General features: G+C 36.0%; 1 protein-coding gene across 1 annotated transcript in view; it reads left to right on the top strand.

Moving 5' to 3' along the window:
- The window catches only part of LOC148946718 (oxysterol-binding protein-related protein 9), a 159,889-nt gene that overhangs the window by 44,138 nt on the left and 98,591 nt on the right, over positions 1-17,160 (top strand). The window contains exon 3 of the mRNA XM_089096347.1: positions 10,776-10,871. Within this exon, the coding sequence (XP_088952473.1) occupies positions 10,776-10,871 (96 nt within the window). The remainder of the gene's footprint in view (positions 1-10,775; positions 10,872-17,160) is intronic.

Genomic DNA, 17,160 nt, shown 5'->3' with positions numbered 1-17,160 from the left:
TTTTAAAGTCTCGTAAGATGTTTTTTCGATTTCAAATTAAAAATAAAACTCATTGTAAGAATTCTTATCAAGCATTTATTCTCTGAAAAAAGTATTTCAGTATGCATTTTCTCTGACAAAAATGTATTTGCAAATTATGAAGCTTGTACCGAAAAAAAAATTATACTTTGAAATTTTTGGTCAGTGGGACATTTTGGGGCTGATTTGCAGTGCTTTTGCATTCTGGGCGTTGGCAGCACTGGTTTAGTCAACTATTACTTGGATGAGAGATTAATAGTGCTTTATGTTGTCTCTTTCAGAATCTAAAAGCAGTATTCTGAAAGATAAATATACGAGCTGTGACTAAGCTGAGTCTAGTAGCAGAAGGCAAGAAAGGCACTAACATAAACAAATAGAGTGGCTACTGTTTTTTTTTCAAACTTTACTCTTTATGTTTTGATTGACAAAATACTCTCGTTTGATAAGGAACGACATAATGCAACTGGAGTGCCAGGAGTATGCTATCATTAGGCCCCAAAATTTATAAAAATTACCAAAATGGGAGAAATTCCCGGAAATATTTGAAAACTTCAGAAAATGTTCTCCGTTTCGAGCCTCCAATCTCGAGGATTTTTTTATTTTTGCCTATTCCTTGTAAGGTAGGGAGTGCGGGGGTTGAGCCTCCTGCCTAATTCGATGCATATGCTTCCATCTTTCTCCAGGTTTTAAACCGTCTGCTCTCTGCTTACCAAACAACCCAACTCATCCCCTCACACTCCTGCCTTAAAATAAATTTTTCCCTTACGGCTCTTTTCAGTATTCTTTTATTTCACTTGGCCACGAACCATTCTTATTCTCGTGTAAAGCCTCTAAATCCGCAGCTTTCGCAAGACGGAACCTAGGAATCTTTCGGAGCTTTTCATAGCCACGCTCTTGGCTCTTGGCCACCTAAAATCTAATCTTAGCCACGAGTCTTCTATTTATTCATTGTATTAACCCTAGGTCCTCCTGGATCACTACATTATTGACAAATTTAATTCCCCCAAGAGCTTGTTTAAAATACTGTACCCAGTGGCGGATCTGGCCTTTATTGCACCCGGGGTAAAATATTTATTAGCGATCCTCCCCCATCTGCCCCCCAAAAATTTTCAGACCAAATTACAAAAAATTTTCATTTAATAATATTTTCTTTCAATTTATTAATTAATTAATAATTTATTTTTCAATTACTTTTTATTTTGAATTTATTCTTATTTTATGAATTATTTGATAACTTATTTTTTATTATTATTATTTTGATTTAATTATTATTATTGTTTAATTCCTTTTTTTATTTATTTTAATTAAAAAAATTAATTAATAATTTAATAATTACTTTCATTTATTAACTGCGCCCCTTACTTTATTTTAATAAAGATAAGATTTCAAATATAAAAAGGTTGTGCATTTTCGATTAACGCCGCTTCTTCACCACCAACGTCTTTGCGTCGTCCCTGTAGTGTCCGGGAACCGGATTCGATCTCTGGTTCCGATATTTACAAAATCATTATAAACGTTAGATTACTTATTTGAAATTTGGCGCCCCTAATATTTCTGCGCCCGGGGCAGGTGCCTCGTCTGCCCCCCCTCCGTAAAGCTGCCACTGACTGTACTTGATCACTTTCCAAATTACAGATTGTAGCAATTTCATATATTTTATCAATAAATTGCTTATTAATTCGTTTACCTCATTCACTCCTCTAAATATATAAATCAAATACAAAAAGTCGCAAATATATCATAATCATCAACATGAAGGTCTTGAAAATAAAAATCGAAACACGTTCCTTGAAAAAATTTTTTTTTGCCCAATTACTGTTTTATACTACTACTTTGCATGGAAAATAACATTAAATGTTACTTTGAAAAAAAAAATATATAAAAAAGGTATAAAATCTAGGGATTTTATAGACGTCGAAAATTAACGCTGCTGCACTACTAATTATATATGGTAAATCCACAGGTACAAACTATCTAAAAAAACTCTAGGAGGCGAAGGGTTTGACATGATAAAAAGTGCGTTTTAAGTCACTTCAATTTATGTCCATCGGGCAGACGTAACTGAGGATCTCTGAGCTCTTCTGCGTCAAGGTTAGGGCGTATCCAACTGAAAACTTTATTAAAAGAAGCGAATGTTGATTTTGGGGAGCTGGAATGTCACCTAGAGTCAGTGCTTCCACTTTCAATTTAGAAAATAGGGAGAAAATGACTGGATATTTGGGGAGATGAAATGGAATTCTGTGAAAAGAAAAGTCGGGGACGAAAAATAGAGATACTCTTAAGTAACAATGGGTTTATTTAAAAAAAAAAAAATATATACATCATCGATTCCCTGAAGCAATGCTTGTGCGGGAGAAAACCCACCTAATAAATAAAAAAACCAAGAAACAAAAAAAAAAAAAAAAAAAAAAAAGAAAAAAAAAACATAATTAGAGCTCAACTTACCGGACCCCAAAACCAACGAACCACCAAACAACACCCAAAAAAATTATAATAATTATAATCATATTCAGCTGCAACTAAACCCTCCTAAAAAACAAAACTTAAGTGGCGTGGAATAATGCATTCAAAATATACACATCAAAACAATGGTTCTTTAGCGACTTACGAAAATCCTGCAAACCCCCAACATTCCTCAAATCTTCTGGCAAACTCTCCCAAACTAACGGAACAACATGGCGAATTGAAAACATAGACCTAGACGTGACCATAGCTGGTCTTCGCACCAACTGAGAAGATCGTGTTAAATGATCGTGAATAGTAGACGCAAGACTAAACATTCCTGAAAAACATGATGGTAACTCTGAAGCTAAATATTTAAACATAAACAGAGCATTATAGAATACACATATTCCTGCCAACGATATAATTTTATACTCGCGGTAAAGATGCCTCACCGATACAGATAGGTCAATTTGATTACCATAAAGAACTCTAATTGCCATATTCTGTGTTACGCAGAGCGGGTGGAGGTGAGTTACGAATGTTTTCGACCAAACCATACAACAGTAAATGAGATATGGGTGAACCATAGAAAAATACAACATTCTCAGAATTTCACACGGAAAAAGATACCTAAGTTTACGCATAATACCAAGATTACGAGACAATTTGCTGTTAACAGATGCAATATGGTCTTTAAAACTAAGGCTTTCATCAATTATAACACCTAGGTATCTAGTACTAGTAGATCTTACAAGAGTATGGTGCTGTACTTCTATCTTATTAATCCATGGATAATGTCCAGTAATTCTACAGTAAGTAAAAAAATTCGGCTTATTGTGATTCGGCTTCAAATTTATTTACTCGCATCCACTTTTCAATCGAAGAAATATCTTGTTTCAATATAGTCATCAACTCATTTTCAGTTCTAGCAGCTACAGTGAAATGGGTATCATCAGCAAAACATGGCAGAATTCCTTTAGTACCGTAAGTATCAAGGTCTAAAGAACAAGACACATTACTTGAAGCTCTAAAAAGGTCATTAATATAAACCAAAAACAACAAATGGCCCAAAACGGAACCCTGGGGTACTCCAATCGAAATATATTCAATTTTAGATGTAACTCCATCCATCACGACACACTGTGTCCTTCCACTAAGAAAACTAACTATGACATTTAAAAAATCACCACGTATACCACTACTATATAGCTTTTGAACTAGTATATCATGATCAACAGAGTCAAATGCTTTAGTAATATCCAAAAATATCGAAGCTATCTTCAGACCCTTGTCTAAAGCATCATTAATGAAAGTTAGTAAAAACAAAACTCCATGCTCTGTAGAATGATGACTCCTAAACCCAAACTGACTAGAACTAAAAAATTGTCTTTTCTCGAAAAAACTTACCATCCTACTATGAATCAACTTTTCAAAAGCCAGGGTTTCTTGTGTGCTTTTGAATTAGAAGCACACCTAGAGAGAATAATGCTAAACAAAAATTTTACTTGTTTTCTGACTAAATTGCAAATTGCTTAGATAAATCAAACGACACTATTAAAGACATGCTTGCACACAGGGAGGAAGAATATTTTCCATTAGAAAATTTAATAAATACAAGATGCAAAATATAACTATCCTGCATATTTCTTTTTCAAAAGCAATACAGGTCCTATATAGTTTTCGTTAGCATATCACTAGTGTGCGAGGCACAAAGGGCAGTCACATTTGACGAACCACACCCATGCATAATCGTTGCTGAAAATTTTTGCCTTGGAATTATTAAGCCCTGTCATTGGATTTGCATTGTCGAAACAGGAACTAGTCCAGTGTTTAATTGGAACTTTATTGTTTTTTAAGAATTCAAGATTTCAGATTTATACCTTCGAAAATATAGAAAAGGTTCTCCGTTCCCAACATTTATCGAGCTTAAGGACGTCAACTTGTACTAAACGTTTACTGCTACTTGTACTTGTAGAAGGACTCAAGCATCTCCGCTCTCCCTGGCATCCAGTAGCTTCGTCATTGTAGTAAGCCAATAGTCTCTGTCGTTTGCGATTGACAATAGTCTCTGTCAATCAAATCGAGCCAGGACTTTTCCCATCTTCGTCCATACTTCTTGAAGCTATCGATTGGGTCTAGGTCAGCCTTGATACAGGCGAGCCACGTTTTCTTTTGTCCCCCATGTCGCTTTTTCCATCCCGAAAGAGGTGTACATCGGAGGGCTTTATTGACAAAGGTGTGGTGTGGGCGGCGAAGTGTATGGCTGAACCATCGGAGTCTTCTTTTTTTAATTGTAGTGACCAAATCAGAACGCTGATAGCAGATTTTGTGGAGTTCGACATTGCTGACACGATCACAGAGTTTAGTCCCAATTATTCTCCTTAAACATGAATGGTCAAATACGTTGAGGGCTTGAATGTCGGATGCTTTCATAGTCCATGTTTCACAGCCGTATAGTAAGACAGACCGAAAAAGGGCCTGGTAAATCCTTATTATTGTCTTCAGGCGAACATTTTTCTGGTTCCATAGAGAGTGATTTAGCTGGGTGAAGACTCCAGTTGCTGAAGCAATTCTTGACTGTATTTCTGATGTGCATCCTCTTATTGGGTCTACCAGAGATCCTAGGTACTTAAATTCATGCATCTCGTCTACGGGCGACCGTTCTAGTAAAATTGGGGGGTCTTGAGATGATATACCGGACGCCAAGACTTTTGTCTTCAGGGAGCTTATTTTCAGGCCGACCAGAGAGGATTCTTTAGCCACCTTCGATAGCATAGATTGGGCTTCTGGACGAGGTGCAGCTAACAAGCAAATATCGTCGGCGTAGTCCAGATCGGTGATCACAAAATTGGGACTTACTTCAACGCCTGAAAAAGTCGTCATTGCTCTGGTCCTAATCCAGTCGATCACAAAATTAAATAAGACGGGAGACAATATACATCCCTGTCGGACACCAAAATCAATTTGGAACATCGAGGAGAGTTCTCCACCGATCTGAATTTGGGCTCGCGTTTGCTGATAGTATGCTTTGATAAGTCTGACTGTCTTGCTTAGTACTCCGTCCTCTGTCATGGCCTTCCAGATTCCATCCCTTAGAAGCGAATCAAAAGCTGTAATAAAATCTATGAATAGAGACACTGTTGGTTTCTGGTGTTTTGCTCTGTGTTCAAGGGTTTGTCTACGACAGACCCTTGAACACACACGAAAAACGAATAGTTGGTCAATTGTTCCCATACCTGGGTGGAATGCCGCATGATTGGGCCTGGTCCTTGTGCTGCGCTAGATAGAAAAACGATCATGTAAGATTATGGCAAACACTTTGGCAGCAATGCAGACGAAACAGATCCCACGATAATTGCTGAATTTGGTCTTTAGCCCTTTTTTGAAGACTGGAAGGATGATAGAATCTGTGGAACCATCTCTTCTTCCCATATACGACAATTTAGTTTATGAATCCTGCTGACAAGTGATGCCCCTCCATACATGTAAAGTTCAGCCGGAATGGCATCAGGACGAGGGGCTTTATTGCTTTTAAGGCAATTGATTGCATGTTGGACTTCCTTTAACGTGGGGGGAGCCGCATTCACGTCATTGTAAATACTGCTGGGAGAGTTTGGTTCCTGTTGGCCATCAGTGCTACGACTTGGATTATGGCAGCACTGATTATCATCTATTGCTCCTTCCAGCGATTTATTATTTCGGTATTATTCGAGAGTAACTTGCCGTTTTCATCTTCGACAGATGTACTAGTATGCTTATGTGATTTACTCCTGATTGATTTTAGGAGCTGATACATCTTCCTGGTATCCGATCTAGAGGCAGCCACTTCCATGTCTTCAGCGGTTTTCTCCCAGTACTGGTTCTTATCATTCTTAGCCGACTGGTGGCATTCTCTTCTCAAGCGTTTGAACAACTCCGATTTTCTGTCCGATATCTATTGCTTGTGATCAGCCAACTGAATTGTGCGTGTTCACATCCACTTTTGGATAGTCTTTTGCGGTATCCTATCGTAGCTTCCGCAGCCTCGTGTATTGTATTGCGTATGGTCAACCACTCTTCATCCAAACTTTGAGTTTGCTCGTCGTTCGCTTGCACTTGGAGAGCTTCAAAGCGGTTAGACAACTCTAAGCAGAATGCCTGTCGTATATTAGGATCATTGAAGCGATTGGTATCAAATATTCGTGGAGGTTTCCTCTTGGGGCGTGCTGCAAGTCGTAACTTTAGATCTAACTTGACTAGAAGACGATCCGACCCATGTTTCGAGCCAGTATCTGCTCCAATATACGATCTACTATTCGTTGCCATTGATTTCCAACGGGGGATATGAGGATGTAATCAATCTGGCTTTTTGCTCTACCATCTCTTGAATGCCATGTGGCTCTGTGGCTGGGCTTGTGTTTGAATAAGGTATTGGTAATGACCAAATCATTCGTCATGGGAAAGTGAAGAAGTCTTGATCCCCTGCTACATCTAGCTCCAAGACCGAAGTGGCAAATGACAGACTCAGCATTGGATACTTTTCCCCCAATTCTGGCGTTAAAGTCGCCTCCGATAAAGATGAGGTCTTGTTTTGGGACTTTCTTAAGTGTACAAGTTAGAACTTGGAAAAAAAGATCTGCTTCACCCTCCGGTGCGTCTCTGGTTGGAGCATAAACTACAATAACTGATATGTTGAATAGGTGGCCTTTGAATCGCGCTCTTGCTACTCTATGTGAGATAGGTTCCCACTCTAGAAGTGATTTCGCTGATAGGGGGCTTAAATGATGCCCACTCCCCCATACGCAGATCCATCAAGGGATCCGGAGTTGAAAAAGGAGAAAGAAGCGTCGTCCTCACGAGTTCTAATCTCTTAGCCTTCCACAATGCCGTTGATTCGATTTTCTGAGACACACATTTTGTCTATGTTGTAACGCAACAATTCCCCAGCGATAAACGACTGGGTAGTTAGGCATTTCATTGAGCAAACGCTCCAGCACCCTACACTGAGGGGTTGTCTATGTTTCCGAAGTAGTTCCTCAGCTTGCCAATTTTTCGGAGAAGGCGCTGATGAAACCTTCAACGCATCGCTTGCCGGGGATGCCGTAGTATGTGCTCGCCATACTTATTAATAGTTACCAACATTTACCATGGAGATAAAAAACAATAAAAAGTAATGTTACGTTTTTTTCAAAATTTCTTATCAGTTCTAGCTTATCTTTTTGTCAAATCTTCCTTGAGTTCATCCCAGACAACATAAGGAAAATTTCTTGAATATTGAAGTTAAAGCCAGACGTGCGTAATTGGCTGAATATCAAGGTGCCACCAAGGAAAGAGAGCAGATTATTCCGGGAGATCTTACCAAAGTTAAGGTGAAATAATATAGCAATATGGTAGCCGTCCTAAGACCCGCGTCACTTTGGTGAATTTTGTCTGGCAAGAAGAAGATGAAAAGCAAAGCCTTAGCCCCGAAATTCTTTGAAGCCAAAGAAGAAGAAGAAGCTTTCTTCTATGAACTAAAAAGTAGTGAGCCAAGATAAAAAGTATTCCAGTCTTCATAGTATTTCGTATGCTCGATCCACGGATCCCATTGTACTTTTTCATGTTAGGATTCCATCACAGTGCTGGTTTTTGAATTGGCTGTTTATTCCGAAAATGGACAAACACGGTTGAGCCATGGTTTTTACATGTCTATTACGGAATTGCGCAGATGTTTCTCGAAATAGCGCCACCAAGCACAATTTTGACGATCGGCCCAAAAACTTCGGATGAAATATCCAGAAAATCTTTGATTTTTGGACTTTAATTTTTGGTGAAAACCAATTTTCTTTCGAAGAAATCTTTGAAAATTCGGGGAAATTCCTAAAAATTTGAGTATAATGCAAAGACTTCCTAGAATTAGTAAACTTAGGTATATTTTTCCGTGTGAAATTCTGAGAATGTTGTATTTTTCTATAGTTCACCCATATCTAATTTAGTGTTGTATGGTTTGGTTGAAAACATTCGTAACTCACCTCCATCCGCTCCGTGTAACGCAGAATATGGCAATTAGAGTTTTGCATGGTAATAAAGTTGGCATATCTATATCGGCGAGGCATCTTTACCCGCAAGTATAAAATTCTACCGTTTGCAGGAATATGCGTATTCTATAATGCTTTGTTTATGTTTAAATATTTAGCTTCGGAGTTACCATCATGTTTTTCAAGAATGTTTAGTCTTGCGTCTACTATTCATGATCATTTGCCACGATCTTCTCAGTTGGTGCGAAGACTAGCTATGGTCGCGTCTAGGTCTAGGTTTTCAATTCGCCATGTTGTTCTGTTAGTTTGGGAGAGTTTGTCAGAGGATTTGAGGAATGTTGGGGGTTTGCAGGAAATTCGTAAATTGTTAAAAAACTTTTGTTTTGATGTGTATATTGTGGATGGATTATTCTGGGCCAGTTAAGTTAAGTTTTTGAGGAGGGTTTAGTTGCAGCTGAATATGATTATGATTATAAATATTATAATTTTAACGGGTGCTGTTTGGAGGTTCGGTGGTTTTCGGATCCGGTAAGTTGAGCTCTAATTATGATTTATTTATTTTTTATTTTTCATTTATTGATTTATTAGGAGGGTTTTCTCCCGTACAAGTTTGCTTCAGGGAATCGATGATGTATACTATATTTTTAAGTAAACCCAGTGTTACTTAGTGTTGAAAAAAACAAATTAAAGAGAGGGATAAAAAAAAGTTATAGTTCGTCACTTGACGTCTTTTTGCAACATGGCTGTGGTTTCATGCAGGTGCAAAATCATGGCAAAACGCAAGTTTTATGTTATATATTATGTTTAATCTGTCAACCACCGTAAAAATATACTCTCTAATGGTCTGTCATACGCGTCAAAATATTTAGTACCTCTGACACTGGTTGTGCAGCTAAGTCTATCTTGAAGAAATCTAGGAAACAAATCTAGGAAGATTTGCAGAGCCATTAGCTTAATTAGAAAACTAGCAGCTTAATGGCCAGGCAGCCCCTACAGTAGATAAGAATCGTTCAAAAACAGTACTACTTCGTTAGATAAAGAAAATCTACAAATTTATGTTTGATACAGATGTATATGTGCCCTATCTTCGAATGTTAAAAAAGAGTAGGGTATCTGGATGCCTTTTGTTTATGTATGATGACGTTAATGTGAGCTAGAAGCCTGAAAAGCTGGGGATAAACGAACACAAGCATCAAATTGATTGGTACCATTAAATTATTTCAGTTGGACGTCTGCATTATATACATTTTGTCTGTGCACTGAAGAAAGTTTGGAGCAGACTCTTGGCAGCACTTACTATGCTCCAGCTTTGCAGATGAGGTCGCTGACGCCTATGTAGCTGGCCCGACCTAGTCACAACTAAAACTCTACCTGCGTATAGTTCTTTCTTCTTTTATTTATTTTTTTCTTTTATTCCTTTTCTTTTCTGTTCTTTTATTCCTTCTGTTCGTTGCTGGTGACAAGTGTCAATGATCTCCAGCTATACTCTATGTAGCAAATTTTGTTGCTTTTCCAACCGACTCATAGGCCTGTTGGCAGCACCAATTTTCTTAAAAAGTGATAAGCGATAAAAAAAAAAATTGATAAGTTTATAAGGTTGCAAATTTCAAGGGTTATAAAAAAGAAAAGGCAATAGAACTAAAATTAGGATGAACTTAGTCCATAACGCAGGTCTGATACTCCAACTTTTTATAAGCAAGGACCTGTCACCTTGAAATTCTAGGATTTCCCTGGCAAAAACCTCACTTTAGATAATTTTTTTGGTCCAAATTGTTTTATCTCCAAAACTGTTTTTTCCTGTCGTACTCTGAATAATTTTTTTGATCACAAATTTAACATGTCCTCAAGTGCAATAAGGCTTAAGATTCCTGCTGAAAGAGACATAAAGCTTTACATACTTTTATATATTTAAATATATATAAATATTTACATATATATATTTACATTTATATTTACATTTACATATATATATATATATATTATATTTACATATTTATATTTACATATATATATATATATATATATATATATATATATATATATATATATATATATATATATATATATATATATATATATATATATATATATATATATATATATATATATATGTATATATATATATGTGTATATATATATATATATATATATATATATATATATATATATATATATATATATATATATATATATATATATATATATATATATATATATATATATATATATATATATATATATATATATATATATATATATATATATATATATATATATATATATACAAATATAGTTTTATATACTTTTATTTTTCAGGGTTACCAGTCTCAAACTGTGCCAACAATTCTGGACTTTGATAACAAAATATCAGAAACCGACACCTATTTACAGCTTCTTGTGGATCAGATTAAGGTATTATTCTCCTATACATGTGCGTTCCGTCTCAGCTAAACATTATTGAGAATATCATATTGCCCTGCTTAAAGAAGAATGCATAACTCCATATATATATATATATATATATATATATATATATATATATATATATATATATATATATATATATATATATATATATATATATATATATATATATATATATATATATATATATATATATATATATATATATATATATATATTTTCATTGGGGAAGGGACATTTCTATGAAGCGGGCGCTGGATTTCCCAGAATTGTTTAAAAATCGATCAGAAATTAAATAAAAAAAACAATTTTTTTTCAACTGAAAATATGGAGCAGCATTAAAACTTAAAATTTACAGAAATAATTACATATATTAGGAGATTCGCCCCCTCGTCAATACATAGCTCTTTAAGCTGATGTTTTTTTTAGTACTTTCTAAAGATCTATTTATTCTAATTAAGCGGCCTTTGTAATTCAGGGGTTTGTGATTCGAACAATATTCGATCGTATCGTATCTGTCGTATAGTACGAAAAATCATAAAAAAAAGTAAAATTAATATGCAAATTTCGTTTTAATCATTCATGTACGGTGAGCCAAAATCAAAGCTGTATTGATTCAAAAAGGTTCAGAATTAAGTTAAACAAAAACAAGATTTTTTAAATGAAAGTAAGGAGCGACATTAAAACTTAAAACGAACGGAAATTATTCCGTAAACGCTAAAGTTTGACTCTGTCTCACAACTCTATTTTTTAAAACAATAAAAAACTTTAGAGTAAAGAGCGAGGCGTTGAGGAGGGGACAGCCCCTTTCATATACGGAATAATTTCTGTTTGTTTTAAGTTTTAACGTCGCTCCTTACTTTCAGTTAAAAAAAAACTTTTTTTTCATTTAATTTATGTTAAGAGAATTATTTTTTCATTTAATGAATCAAAAGAATCGACTCTCTATAATGATTCCAATGATAAGAATTTCATTATGCTCTTTGATTCAGTGAATCAGAGAACTCCATTTCCGACTTACTGCGAAATAAAGATGACATGGACTAGAGCTTGTCTGTGAATAGGGAAAGTATAAAACACGTAATCTGCCCAGTATAAGATAAAAAATTAATGAAATAATGCCACATTGTTACTTCCTTGCACCGCGCTGGATTGAACCTGAGAACTCTCGAACAAGAAGACTTGGGTTGTTCCACTATGCCGGCACAAGGTGAATGTTTATGTCATTTTGGAACGTTATGATGTAAACTGGTTGTAAATTGGCGTAAATATGTATGGCCCTGCTCTTGTGTTTAGTGGATTCATCAGGGCTCGTTTTTTTTACTTATCACCTTTGTATCGCATTAAGCCAGTAAAAAGAAGTGGGCGTATCCATAAATTAACTCTAATGGCATAAAGGTTAATAGTTTCTTAGATCACAGTGCCTTCCTTTTAATATATAAATAACATACATAGATATGTATATTTTGGGTTAAACTGTTAACTAAGACAGCGAAAAACAAACTAAGAAATGCCTGAATATTTTGGTTTCACGTTTTGATGCCTTTATTAACAAGAAAAAAAAATGACACTAGCCCGCTGAAACATTAGAAAGATTACAAAAAAAGGGAAAAACGCTATACAGATAGAAAAAAAAGGGAAAGAACGAAGAACTGAAAATTATGTAGTTTTTGTTTGGTAAAAGCTTTAAATAATTCCACGTTGGGTTAAAACAAAATTCCAATTCAGTCAGATAGGGGGGGGGGGGGATTCTTCCCCTTTATGATTGTTCAAAACAATCCTTGTTGAAGGAAAATTTCAAAATATCTACCTAAAAATGTACCGTTTATTCAATTTCAACCACCTCGCTAGAGCTCTGACCCTTGATGAAACGAATTTTTTAAACGTCATGAGTTATGAGAAGGTTTATAAATACTTATAATTCAATCGCAAAATTTAATTGTGATTCATATATGAATTAGAGTGGGAATGGAGTTGACCGCAAGGTCCTCAGTCTTGCGGGTACCCAAACAGGGTCGAGGCAGCCTTTTGCAGAGGCTGTTGTCCATAGATAAGATCTTACGCCCTGCTGCAGTTGTCTTCCTATAGAGGATCCTCCCACGATGGCGTTCCGCGTCACCAATCAATTTACCCCATTACTGAAAGAAGGTTTTTAACTCATGGGACGTGTGCAAACACCGGTGGCCATGCTGAGTGCACATTACAATTTTGTTATAGTTTTATATATTTAACTTCATGAGAATTTAAACAATTTAATTTAATTTATTATTACTTTAATTTTACCCCTTCATTTTGATCACGGTAATATATTTTATCAATATTAGGCTATAGTTTCATAGGCAATTTTTTTTTTATCATAGACAGCTCAGTAGTGTTGCCTAAGTAAAGAGTGATGTGGGCACAATGTTTTTTTTTTTTTTTTTTTTTTTTTTTTTTTTTTTTTTTTTTTTTTTAGACCAGAGCACATCGTATCTAAGGATTTGTCATAGAAACTTCGAAAGAGGCTTAATCAATTGGAAATTTAAAGGGCTGGGGCGCTTTTTAATAGTCGAAAGTAATTGGAGGGCAACCAGACCCCTCCCCGCCCATCATTTCTCCAAACACATCCAGTCAAAATTTTGCGATACCTATTTTGTTCAGTACAATCGAAAATTATATCTTTGAGGATGACAACCCCTTTCCCCTGTCAGGGGCGAATCTCCAGCATTTTTATTGGGGGACAAGAGTGGTCCTTATCTGGATAGTCAAAGGGCATGGGATGTATAAAAAATTTCTCAACATTATTGGTGGCGCAACTGCCCTCCCCCCATGCCACCCCCAAGCGACGCCCCTGTCCCCTGCTCCCCAAATACACAGGGCAAGGGTTGTAAGTTATGTCCTGGGGGCATATAAAGTTTTATGGAAAGGATGGTCGTATGAACTACAGAGAAGGCTCATGGGACTGGTTATCAGAAGTTCTAGTGCCCTTTTTAAGAGACATAGTGATCCGAGGGTAGCTTATATTCCCCCAGGGCATAACTTACAACCCTTTCGCTGAGGGCCGTGGGGGGAATGGTCATTCCCAAAGACATACTGTCCGGACTTTTCAACTAAGTTGAACAAAATGGCTGTCTCAAAATTTTTGTTGGATGTGTTTGGGGAAATGGTGGCCGCGTGAGGGGTGTTAGTTTTCCTCCAATCACTTTTGACTATTAAAAAGGGCACTAGCCCTTTCAATTTCCAATTGAATGAGCCATTTTCGAAGTTTCTATGACAACGCTCTCTTTAAAAAACCTTAGAGGCCCCCAGGGCATAACTTTCAACCCTTGCCCTGAGGAGTTTGGGGGTTTATCATCCTCAAAGACATAATACCCAGAACTTTCAACTACGTTGAAAAAAATGGCTATCTCAAGATTTTGATTGGATGTGTTTGGGGAAATGGTGGGCCTGAGAGGGGGCTTAGTTGCCCTTCAATCAGGTTTGACTAGCCTATTAAAATGGGCACTAGCCCTTTCAATTTCCACTTGAATGAGCCCTTTTTGAAGTTTCTACCGACAACATTTTCTATAAAAAACCTTATATGCCCCCAGAGCACAACTTGCAACCATTGCCTTGAAGGCTTGGGGGGAGGGGGAGGTTGTCATCCTCAAAGTACTAATTTCCAGAACTTTCAACTACGCTGAACAAAATGGCTATCTCAAGACTTTTATTGGATGTGTTTTGGGGAATGGTGGGCGTGAGAGGGATGTTAGTTACCCTCCATTCACTTCCGACTATTAAAAAGGGCACTAGCCCTTTCAATTTCCAATCGAATGAGCTCTTTTTGAAGTTTCTACGAAAATGCTTTCTATAAAAACCTTATATGCCCCCAGGGCATAACTTGCAGCCTTAGCCCTGAGGGGTTTGGGGGGTTTGTCATCCTCAAAGACATAATTTCCATAACTTTCAACTACGTTGAACAAAATGGACATCTCAAAATTTTGATTGGATGTGATTGGGGAAATGGTGGTTGCTCTCCACCATTTCCCCAAACACATTTCCTCAGTTGCTCTCTAATCACTTTCGACTATTAAAAAGGGCACTAGCCCTTTCAATTTCGAATCAGATGAGCTTTTTTGAAGTTTCTACAACAACACTTTCTATAAAAACCTTATATGCCTCCAGGGCATAACTTACAACCCTTGCCCTGAGGGGTATTTGGGGTTTGTTATCCTCAAAGACATAATTTCCAGAACTTTCAACTAAGTTGAACAAAATGGCTATCTCAAAATTTTGATTGGGTGTGTTTGGGGTAATAACCATTCCAAAAATGTTCATTTATTGGACAAGGCCGTATCCAGGGACGGTGGGGGGTAGGAGGTTTGACCCCCCCCCTTAAATGTTTGTCCGGCTCCTAAAAACGTAACAAGATGCATATAACCAAATTTTTGATGTGTTTTTTTTAGACTTTTTTTGTGATACCCCCCCCCCCCCGGAAAAAATTCTAGATACGGCCCTGTGGGTTATTATTACCAAAAAATATGTTGATTACAACTCGGCCCTGAAAGTGTTAAATTTGCCCAGTCCCGACGATGGTGGCTTTGATGATCCACTTAGGTCACTTCTTGCTTTAAAGTTCTCAACATCGCACTAACAGCGATGTTGTGTAATATGGCGTTTGTTGAACAGACGTTCACGCTGTTGTTGATAAAGGTCACAATGAGGGATTCTCTGTTGCAGATTGTAATTTGTCTGCAAGTGAGTTATTCCTAAGCTTTTCTAGTACTCGTTTTTTTTTGGAAATTAAATAAAAAACAAGTTTTTTAAACTGAAAGTAAGGAGCGACATTAAAACTTAAAACGAACAGAAATTATTCCGTATATGAAAGGGGCTGTCCACTCCTCAACGCCTCGCTCTTTACGCTAAAGTTTTACTGTCTCACAACTTTGTTTTTTTTAAACAATAAAAATCTTTTGCGTAAAGAGCGAGGCGTTGAGGAGGGGACAGCCCATTTCATATACGGAATAATTTCTGTTCTTTTTAGGTTTTAATGTCGCTCCTTATTTTAAGTTTTAAAAACTTGTTGTTTTTTTTATTTAATTTCTTATCGTTTTTTAGTTAATGCAGCTGTTATTTTGGCTAACAGTAATTGAATAAGTAAACAAAATTTGAATAAAAATTTTACTTTTCATTTTCTAAATTGATGTATATAAATTTGTTTATGACGTAATCTACAAAATAACTTACGTAAATAACTTCTATATTCATATATTTTTAATCTGGTAAAAAATACAAAATTTCAGATTTTTGCAGAAATGAGCTTGAAACCTGTGTAATAGGATTTTCTGATACGCTGAATCTGACGGTGTGATTTTCATTAAAATTCTTTCACTTGTAGGGGTTGTTTCCCCCTCTTTAAAAAATCGGGTAAATTTTCTCAGGCTCGTAGCCTTTGATGAGTAATACTAAACTTAATAAAACTTATATATTTAGAATCAGCATCATAAACATATTCTTTTGATACATTTATTGACATCAAATTCAGTTTTTAAAAGTTTCGATTACTATTGATCCGTATCGCTTGTTTTTTTTATTGTTTTTTTTATTACGTATATGTTATTACGTATATGCGGGGGTTCTCCCCTTTGTCAATACAACGCTCTTCACTTTAAAATTTAAAAAAAAATTTGGTTCACAATCCCCTGAATCACCAAGTACCAAGAAATACTTTTGCGTAAAGAACGATGTATTGACGACAGGGCGAACCCACTAATATATGTAATAATTTCTGTTATTAAAGTTTTACATGTTCTTTCTTACTTTCAGTTGAAGAAACATTTTTTTTTAATTTAATTTCTGATCGTTTTTTAAATAATGCTGGGAAATCCGGCACCCCCTTCATGAAAAATTCCCTTCCCCATGAAAAATTCCTCTATGGAAAGATCCTCCCACGTAAAACAACTGTTTGATCCAGATAAAATCCAAAAATATCTCAGTCCAGATATAATCCAGACAATATCGTTTTTTTTGAAAATCCAGAGAATCATCTCAGGCTTGTAGCTTTAGATGGGTAACTTTAAACTTAATTAATTTTTGTATAGTTGGAGGCTACGTAGTAGTCGGATTTTGGAATGTAATAATTGTTATTCAAATCTCTTTTTTAGAGTTTTAGTTACTGTTGACCAGAGTACATGGGTGCCCATAAGGGAGGTCAGGGGGTGGGGCTCCAGCCCCCCTGGCTGAATGATGCTGCCTTATATTTGTATTAATTTAAAAAAATTCCACAAAACTATTTTTTTTTAAGAAAATTAAAGAGCTC

This window comes from Artemia sp. Qi Xiang Cuo, chromosome 11 (assembly GCF_049724085.1).
Source record: "Artemia sp. Qi Xiang Cuo chromosome 11, ASM4972408v1, whole genome shotgun sequence".
NCBI classification, from domain to species: Eukaryota; Metazoa; Arthropoda; class Branchiopoda; order Anostraca; family Artemiidae; genus Artemia; species Artemia sp. Qi Xiang Cuo.
This window is presented reverse-complemented; position numbering and strand designations above follow the sequence as displayed.